A 9,801-nucleotide genomic window follows, 5' to 3' on the forward strand; every position below is an offset into this window, starting at 1 on the left:
AAATATTATTATTATCAGTGTTGAAAACAGTTGTGCAGCTTCATATTTTTGTGGAAACGGTGATATATTTATTTTTCAGGATTCTTTACATTCTTAACATTATAAACGTCTTTATTTTCACTTTTGATCAATTTAATGCATCCTCGCTGAATAAATGTATTCATTTCTTTAAAAATATCTTCCTGACCCTAAACTTTTGAACATAGTGTATGTACCCATTTAGATATCTAGATAAAAGTGTGTGGGACAGTGAGAAAAACACAATCCTTGACCAGTCATAGTACCCCACATGCTCAGTTAGCTAGGCTGCGCTGTCTAGCTAGCTAGCGTGTTATGGCGGTCTCTATGAAACCTCTGAGCAGCACAGAGAGAGATAGAGGCCGGCCAGTTTACCTTCTCCATCCTCAACCGTCTCCACGGCTTCAATGGCCTCGATGGTAGCTGAGGAGGCACAGAAAGACAGACGTAGAGAAGGAGAGAGGGAGAGAGGGAGGATGGATGGGGGAGTTTATTGTGACAGTCATGCACGCAGCACAAGCTGCCAAGTAGCTGCCGCGGGCAGTTAGCGTTAGCCGGTTAGTGTACCTGTATGTGTGTGCACATTTCTGATGGTTTAATTAGTGAAGAGAATGAACGAAAGTGTTTGACTAAAAGAGAGGGGTTAGCAAACATGTCCATGAGTTTGTAAGTAGCTAGCGTGTTATGGCGGTCTCTATGAAACCTCTGAGCAGCACAGAGAGAGATAGAGGCCGGCCAGTTTACCTTCTCCATCCTCAACCGTCTCCACGGCTTCAATGGCCTCGATGGTAGCTGAGGAGGCACAGAAAGACAGACGTAGAGAAGGAGAGAGGGAGAGAGGGAGGATGGATGGGGGAGTTTATTGTGACAGTCATGCACGCAGCACAAGCTGCCAAGTAGCTGCCGCGGGCAGTTAGCAGTTAGCGTTAGCCGGTTAGTGTCCCTGTATGTGTGTGCACATTTCTGATGGTTTAATTAGTGAAGAGAATGAACGAAAGTGTTTGACTAAAAGAGAGGGGTTAGCAAACATGTCCATGAGTTTGTAAGACACTGTCTTATTGACCTTGAAAGAGAAAAGAGGCTGTGATGGGAGAGAGAGAAAACGATGTTTGCTTTTGTAACTCACCGCTCTGCAAGGTTTGTTTTCCTCCAGACAGTACGCCGCTCGGCAGCATGCCGGTGGGGGTCAGACCTTTCAGGGTTAACACATTCTCACTCTCCTCTCTGTCGAAATACAACCAACAACTGCGACTAACACTCATATACACCACACAAACTCAACAGTGTGCTTGTCACACTCAGTGTTGTTTTTGTTAATTAAAACTATTAAAAATCGATTCTGTTAATCGAAATAAAGCTGAAATAAAATACAAATCCTTATTAGATGAAAATCTTGAAAATGAACTGAAATAAAATAAGTACTAAAGCTAAATAGAAAAAAACTAAAAACTAATAAAAATGACAAAAGCACACAAAAATGACTACAGATAAATTATTTGTTTTAATAATTTATTTGTATTAATAAATTAAAATGAACACTGCCAATGTAAAAATAAATTTATTCAAAATCTTAATAAATACTGTAATATTATAAAATAATACTAAATAACTGTTAACCCATGGTAATTTTTTAAACCTGGGTTATCTTATTTTACACTGCTACACTTTATCAGGCTTTGATAGTGTACATTTGTAAACTCTTGTTTAACATTCTTATTTGAGGTTAATGTTAATTTTATGAGGTTAATATTAATTATGAGGTTAATGACATTCATTGGACAAGCACAGCACACAACCTGTTTTAATAACTGCATGTCCATTTGTGGAAATGTGTCTTCTGAAATGTAGTACAAATAATACAACACATGGATGTTTCTGCAAATCAACACATGAATATTTAATGATGTAACTATTGTTTAGTTTGTGATTGGTCACATTTGGCACTGGATTAGACGTGTAATTAGAATCCGTGGTAACCGAGGTTATACATTAATCAATAGTGTAATCTCATATCCCTTGCATTTAATTTACCGTGGTAACCATGGTTTATGCCAGAATACCAAGCTTACAACAGTTATATTTAATTGCTAAAAATAAAATGATAGAAAGATTTAGAAAGCCTCTTATACTTTTGATGTATTATTTAGTATTATTTATACACTATTAGTATTTATTAATATTCTAATTGGCTTTTATATTTATATTTACAGTTTATTTTAATTTTGGTTTGTTTTTAACTTTTTATTTCTATAAAGCTTTGATTTATTTTTATTTCAGTTTTAGTAATTTTAGCACTTTAACTTATTTTATTTCAGTTAGTTGCCAAGGCAGCATTTCGAATTTTCATTTAAGATTAAATTCAAGATTTTCATTTAAAATGTTTCTTTTTTCAGTTAACGAAAATGATTTTTAATAGTTTGGTAGCAATAACAACACTGTGTCTCACACCACACAAACGCACACATATTGCTGTATTTTTTTTTTCTAATGTCCTACACATCCAAACCACAAACATGTGTTCCCAACCCCTCCCAGACTCACCGCAAGACTGAAAACATTTTGGCCATTTTGCCGATGGCACGGATCTTGTTTCTGATAACCTCTTTACGGGCAGCCGCAGCGTTAGCTGAGAGGAACCAGGAAACAAACTTATATTTCATGAACAACATGCTGAAGCTGAATATTCTGCATAACAAGATTTTAAAAGGAAACAATGGTTCTCTACATATCACATATGTCTAATTGTTATTTTTAAAGCTACTGTACTTTAATGTTAATTGTTCAGTTGCTAAACAATTTATTGAAGTATCCACAGTTGTTAGAGAATGCCAAAAATTAGGCAACAGGTTTATTTTATTTGTCATTTGGTCATATTTGACTTAAAAACTAGGTGTAATAATTTAAATGATCTAAAGTCTAGACCTGTGCGTTTCTGAAAACATTAGAGGAAAAGCTTATAAGGAATGTGCAGTTCTCACCATCAAAGATCTCATCTCCGTCGTTCATAAGCTCATCATCAGAGCAGATACTGAGGACATTCACCAACATTTCTGTCACTGTAGAGGAGTAAAAGGTCAAAACGGCAAGATCTCTTGACATTTTAGCATAAACTATGATAATCTTGAACAATTATATTCACAACAACAACATAATAAGAAATGCCATAGTAATACTGATACACCAGATAAATGTGATCCTTTAATCTCCATCTCAATCAAATGAAACATTTTTGGATTGCTCATTTGCCTCATTCTAGTTTGACTTGTTGAGACAGAATAGATGGACCTATTCCATCTTAGCTTTAACAAGTCAGCAGAACAGTGCATCCACTTTCCTCACACAGACACCCAGAATGAACAAAACATACAAAATTTGTGCAATCGCAAAGACTGGCTGTCTCCAGTCAGAATGATGATGTCTCAAGCTGTTTAGCAACATGGTTCCTCTAATTTCCCACCTTTCTCCCCAACGAACGGAAGAGACCAGGTGAAGACGTCCATGAAGTTGGGCAGCCAGTACGGATGTGGCGAGCAGTTGAACTGTCGTATGTTCATTACGTTGTTCTCGTATTTAAGCACGGCCGCTGCGGAATGGCATTAAGGCAGTTATATTCACACAAAACAAACATATTTATAGGAACATAAGTATCTCTAATGAACATCTGTAACTTACTTTCACTTTGCACATGACTGACACACAACAAAAACACAAAGCCCTGCAACTTTGCATTACATACAATGGCCTCTGACATACTTGAGTGTTTCTAAATCTTACTAAACAGGTTTGTGTAGGAAAGTCATAAGGAAACCTATTAACAACATGCCAGGGTCAGGGTCACATTTCATATTTCAGACAAAGATTTTGTACATAGAAAATTAAGCCTTTTCAGGACAATCAGGAAGTTAATATACTGTATATGAATATTAAATGTTGATCTACAATAGAGTTTAAGTGCCACATTAAAATCATAGAAAAAAATCACAAAAAACCCCCCAGATCATTACAAGAATAAAGCTGTAATTTTTTCTTCAAGATATAACTAATTTCATTCTGAGATTCACCTGATCATACATAATCAACCACGTGTGTTGGCATGTGTTTGTAGGTGACCATGTGGCAGAGAGAAAACCTGAATTCAGACCTTTGTTGTTGTAAACGTCCAGGTAGTTTGGAGCAGAAAAGATGGTGATGAGAGACGGAAAACCTGTAGTCTGACTCTTCCTGTACATACGGTAACTGAGAGAGCAAGAAAACGAAGATAAGGAGGACAATTTCAGTATGACAATCAGAAACTTAAGTAGAATCACGCTGGGAAATAAGTGAGGGAATAATAATCTTCTTTACAATAGAGTTTAAGTGCCACATTAAAATCATAGAAAAAATCACAAAAAAAACCCCAGATCATTACAAGAATAAAGCTGTAATTTTTTCTTCAAGATATAACTAATTTCATTCTGAGATTCACCTGATCATACATAATCAACCACGTGTGTTGGCATGTGTTTGTAGGTGACCATGTGGCAGAGAGAAAACCTGAATTCAGACCTTTGTTGTTGTAAACGTCCAGGTAGTTTGGAGCAGAAAAGATGGTGATGAGAGACGGAAAACCTGTAGTCTGACTCTTCCTGTACATACGGTAACTGAGAGAGCAAGAAAACGAAGATAAGGAGGACAATTTCAGTATGACAATCAGAAACTTAAGTAGAATCACGCTGGGAAATAAGTGAGGGAATAATAATCTTCTTCCTCAAATTTTGCTAAACATTAATAATAAGTACTTACTTGAGGTGGACCCTGTTTAAAGCCCTAAAAACTTCAGTTTCTCAAAGCATAGAGTTTCAGATCATAATTATGATTATTTGGAAGCCTTTATTCACTGTTTATTTTAAAGAACTTGGCCTTTAATGTGCAAAGGCATGCAACACAACACAAAATTATGAACATAAAATGCTTTAAATATGATTAAAGAACATTATAATGCATATTATTAGACTGTAAAATGAACTAATGTACTCCGTTAACATGCTGTCTGCTGTTGTACCGAGTATTGTAGATTGGTGTAGTGTAGGGCTGTGCAATATATCGAAATTATCGAAATATCGCAAATGTACATATCGCAATATGCATATCGCTACAGCTTGCAAGTGTAGTGCATTACTGACTGTTGTTTAGCTGACTGTATGGTATAGTTTACTATTGTTGAGTATTGTAGAGTACCTTTGCACATTTAAAGCTACTTTGGCAGATTAGTGGGCCTGGGCTGAGGTGAATAGGTGAATGTGTGTGCATTGGTGGCATTTCAGATCAATAAACACTACTGTACTGTAATGTATTTGGATTATGGAGAATCAATGGCTCTGTGCGTCTGACTGTCTGCTGTATCTGCACACTGATCGTCCATCAACACAAACTTCACCAGCCTGTCAATATATACGTTCTGTTTTTGTGTGTGTGTTTCTCAGGGTGTTTCATCTGGTTTCTATGTCTGTAGGAGGTGAGGAAGGTGAGAAAGGAGAGAAAAGCAGACATATAGAAAGAGACAAGAGGTCAAAGGTGATGTTGGTGTTGTTTTCTTACCCCGCGTCCTGCGCCTCATGTGCTCTGATGACAGACAGTAAGTTGTTGGTCTGTAAAAACTCACACACCGCAGGATAGCTGTACAAATGATAAAACAGACAACATTAATGAGGCATGATAAACACTATTTACAGTTCTTCACTGATAAAACAACTCATTTGACTAAATAACTCGGGTAAGCTGGTCTGTTTTTGGTGGTTTCCTGTAAGCTAACTAGCTAAATACCTACTTAGCCAAGCTGAGAGACCATCTAAAACCAGCTAAGATCAGCAAACCACCATTGACTTTTTTTCTTACAGGATGTTCGCGTGTCATTGCTAATAGTCCAGTTAGCACCGGTGATTTAAATCTAACATAGCCTAACTGTTGAAACCTCATTCACAGTATATTAGATTTCATTTGATTATACAGCCCTTCTGATATCTCTGATAGTCGAATTTAACCCGTTGCTAGCATGTTTATTATTGTCTTACCGTTATCAGCCACCAGGGGGTAGCAGTGATGTAAATGTGCAGCTTACAGTGAAAATCATCATTTTCTGCTCAAAATAACTGAAGGGTCTAAATGTGATGCTAGTAAAGATATGAGGACTCAGACTCAGTGTTGTAATGATGCATGTTTAAGACTAGTCTTGCATGTTATTCATTAGTTTAACTTAGCAGTCTTTGTCTATTCTTTTTTTTACTGGTATATTGAAAATAACAGACCTAAAGCGCACACAGATAGACCGATCATCCACTTTGTTTCATTTATTTCAGAAGGTTTCATAAGAAGTGAAAACAGTGAGGATTGTGGGTAATAACATTCACACCCGGGGCTCTCATTCACAGGCTGCACAACGTTAACTGTGGTGTAAATAAATTAGCTTAGAATTAACCATCCCTTTTCTCTCTCTTGCTTTCTCTCTCTCTATATATTTCCCATAGGCCTGAATCTAATAGTGGTTTTCTTCAAAACAAAAATGGTTAAAATGTCATTCGTTCATTTGTGCACGTATGCAGGTTTGCTGTGATTCCTTGTGGGCCTGCACAATTTTGCCAAAATATTCATATATCAATGACTAAAATAATAATAATAATACCTTATTATTAATTATTATTATTATTACATTGTTATTTATTAAATATTAATTTATAGAAAAATATTATTATGATAGTAATGCATTTCTTATTTTTGTTTCATATTTTTATTTAACAGTAATTTATTATGTATTACTTTTTAGATTATTATTATTTACTAAGTAAAAATAATAAAAAAAAGAAATACATAAGAATTTCTACATTATCATTATTTTACTTTACTGTACAACAGAAAAATAATATTATATGTAATAATATTATATACATATACATATAATATTATATAATATACTAATATTTACGTGTTAATTTCTTTATGTTAAGCCATTGTACATTCATTTTGGTGGAAAACTGCTTCTCCTTTGTTGGCTACAGGGTTAAAAATGCTTCTCATTACAAAATGCTTCACTATTTATTTAATTAAATCAGAGCCTTTGTGATTTGATAATCACACTAAGCCATATCACGATTTCAGTTTCATTTTGATTAATCGCTCAGCCCTATTTTATAGCTTCTCTTCCTTTTCTGCTCTATCATTTCTGTCTTCTCACTATATCTCTGTATCTTCATATCTCAGCGGATCTGGCAGTAGTAGCCAGTTGCCATGGTAACGGCAGAGCGCCGATTCCCGTGGGATTGTGGGGATTCTGTGTTGTGCTGAGGCTGGTCACTGTTTGGACTGCTTTACAATTCCAATTAAACTCGTGCAGCACTTCAGGCGCTGGACTTTCATCTACACCTTTATTTCACTGTACAAACGTCCCTGAGGAACATCGTTTTGCTCAGTGGTTGCTCGCTCATAGCACAGGAGACTTAAAGTTTATTTAAGACATCTCTCCTAAAACTCCCTATGGGAAATATAAAGAGACATAAATGACAAAAATGTTGACATACAATAAGAGTATAGCGCTGTAAAATAAATGTGGATAGCAGTTCAGATCATTCAGTGTTGGAAGAATCTGAGTACATATATTGACCGTGCTCAGATTTAAGTATGAAATCAAAGATCATTGTCGAGATCTCCACCACATGAGAGGTTACTGGGGGCTTTTCTGTGGAGAAACATGTGAAAAGCAGGAGAGTCTCAATTTGCTGTCTAGGAGATACTAAAGGAGGTTGTGTGGTTTACCTGTAGAAGTAGGAGCATCCACGGACACTGTTGTGGCTGAAGTAATCTTGACTCTTTTCATTGCCGAAGTCCTCCAGCGGGTCGGACCACAGCAGATCACACATGGGGCCAAACGCTGGCGGTTCCTTGAACCTGTCCAGCTGAGAGTCAAACAGAGAGAGTCGTCTGCCAAGTCAACATCACTAAAATTAAATATTACTAAATATGATAATAATATTAATAAATTAACAACATTATTCATATTTAATATTTTTCTCGATTATTTTCTCTTTTTTTAATGTATACGTTAATAATACTGTTTTTACTCCATTTGCATAATTATTTTGCTTTTATTAAATTTTTTTTTTTTATTGAAAATAAAAATATACTTTTTTTGTTGTCATGCAAATAAAGCACACTAAATTGAAATTGGCAGAAAAAGACAAGAATAATAATAAAAAAAAAACGGTGTGGTGTGCTGTGCTGTGTTTGTGCACAGCCTGTTCATCGCTAAAGAAAATGCACCAGAAGCATAATGGGAGATTTACAGAAGATCTGTCAAACATCTGTTGTTAGAGCTGAGTCTTAAGTCATAAAACATTTAAAATTGTCCAGGATTGCATTATAAGGACTTTCTGGGGAACAAGAACTGGATTTACTGTTCAAAAGTTTGGGGTGGGTAAGATTTTTTTAGTGGTTTAGTCTCTTATGCGCACCAAAGCTGCATTTATCAAAAATACAGTAAAAACAATAATATTGTGAAATATTATTACATTTACATTACATTACATTATTGTTATATTTTAAATGTAATTTATTCCTGTGATGCAAAGCTGAATTTTAAGCATCATTACTCAAGTCTTCAGTGTCACATGATCCTTCAGAAATCATGCCAATATGCTGATTTGCTGCTCAAGAAACATTTGTTGTTATTATCGACATTGAAAAGTTGTGCTGCTTAACATTTTTCTGGAAACCATGATACATTATTTGTATTCTTTCAGTAGAAAGTTCAAAAAGACAAGCATTTATTTGAAAGAAAAACAGTTGTCAATGTAGTCAAAAAGTCACTTTTTGTCAATTTAATGCTGAATGTGAAACCTCTTAAAAAATGCTGACCCAAACTTTTGAATTGTTGTATGTATACATATACACTCCTCACCTTCTTGATGTCGTCTAACGTGTGTATCTCTGGAGACAGGCCACCATGAACACACAAAAACTGCTGATTCATCAGAGCAGCCAGAGGCAGACAGTCGAATGCATCCATGCACACATCATACACCTGCTCCGAGTATTTGATTTTACCTGAAAGAAAGAGAGACAGAGATCACACACCTGCACGGAGCATCTGATTTCACCCGAGAGACAGAGAGTCAGAGACAAACAAAGAGAGCGCAGGAGAGATACAAATGAGAAGTATGAAGTAATGTCACTCCAGAGCTCAGAAATGAAGTGAGCTTCTTCTGAAGGGTTTATTTTCTCTGTATGAATCTAATCTGTACATTAAGCTGCTGCATTCAATTACACTTTCAGAGGACACTAAATGAGAGATGTGTGTGAGACAGTCTGTGCTGTGTCAATCTGACTGCTCCAAATCTACCAATCTGTTCAGCCACATCACTGTATCACTCTGCATTATCTCTCCATCTCTCCCTCCGTCTTTCCTCTATTCACACACAGATACTGTCTCACTAATGACATTAGATCAATCAATATATAAAAATTCTACTATGCTGTAGCGCAGTAGTATAAGAATACAAATGTGCTGTGTAAATGTAAATTTTAAAATGTAAACAATGCTGCTTTGTTTTATTCTAAATGCAAAAAAGTAGTTATAATTGACTAATTTATTAAAATGCTTATCTTAAGTATATACATAAATATACTACTACTATATTTTTATTAAATATTTAATTACTTAAATTACTTTGGAGCTCATTAAAATGTTTTTAAAATTATGTTAAATATATATATTTTTAAAATATTTATTTAATTTATTTAACGTTGGCGCTTATG

The 9,801-nt window shown here is 35.4% G+C and overlaps 1 protein-coding gene across 4 annotated transcripts in view; it reads right to left on the reverse strand.

The window, feature by feature from the left end:
- The window catches only part of LOC107680292 (serine/threonine-protein phosphatase 2B catalytic subunit alpha isoform-like), a 45,390-nt gene that overhangs the window by 5,224 nt on the left and 30,365 nt on the right, over window positions 1-9,801 (reverse strand). For 3 of the 4 annotated variants that reach the window (XM_016476130.1, XM_016476129.1, XM_016476131.1), the window contains 9 exons: window positions 8,945-9,090; window positions 7,804-7,943; window positions 5,596-5,673; window positions 4,564-4,658; window positions 3,476-3,601; window positions 2,997-3,074; window positions 2,560-2,644; window positions 1,145-1,242; window positions 763-810 (listed from right to left, as the gene is read on the reverse strand). In XM_016476130.1, the coding sequence (XP_016331616.1) occupies window positions 763-810; window positions 1,145-1,242; window positions 2,560-2,644; window positions 2,997-3,074; window positions 3,476-3,601; window positions 4,564-4,658; window positions 5,596-5,673; window positions 7,804-7,943; window positions 8,945-9,090 (894 nt within the window). The remainder of the gene's footprint in view (window positions 1-762; window positions 811-1,144; window positions 1,243-2,559; window positions 2,645-2,996; window positions 3,075-3,475; window positions 3,602-4,563; window positions 4,659-5,595; window positions 5,674-7,803; window positions 7,944-8,944; window positions 9,091-9,801) is intronic. The other variant, XM_016476132.1, reaches the window with a different exon arrangement.

This window comes from Sinocyclocheilus anshuiensis, unplaced genomic scaffold (genome assembly GCF_001515605.1).
Source record: "Sinocyclocheilus anshuiensis isolate Anshui unplaced genomic scaffold, SAMN03320099.WGS_v1.1 scaffold1438, whole genome shotgun sequence".
NCBI lineage: Eukaryota > Metazoa > Chordata > Actinopteri > Cypriniformes > Cyprinidae > Sinocyclocheilus > Sinocyclocheilus anshuiensis.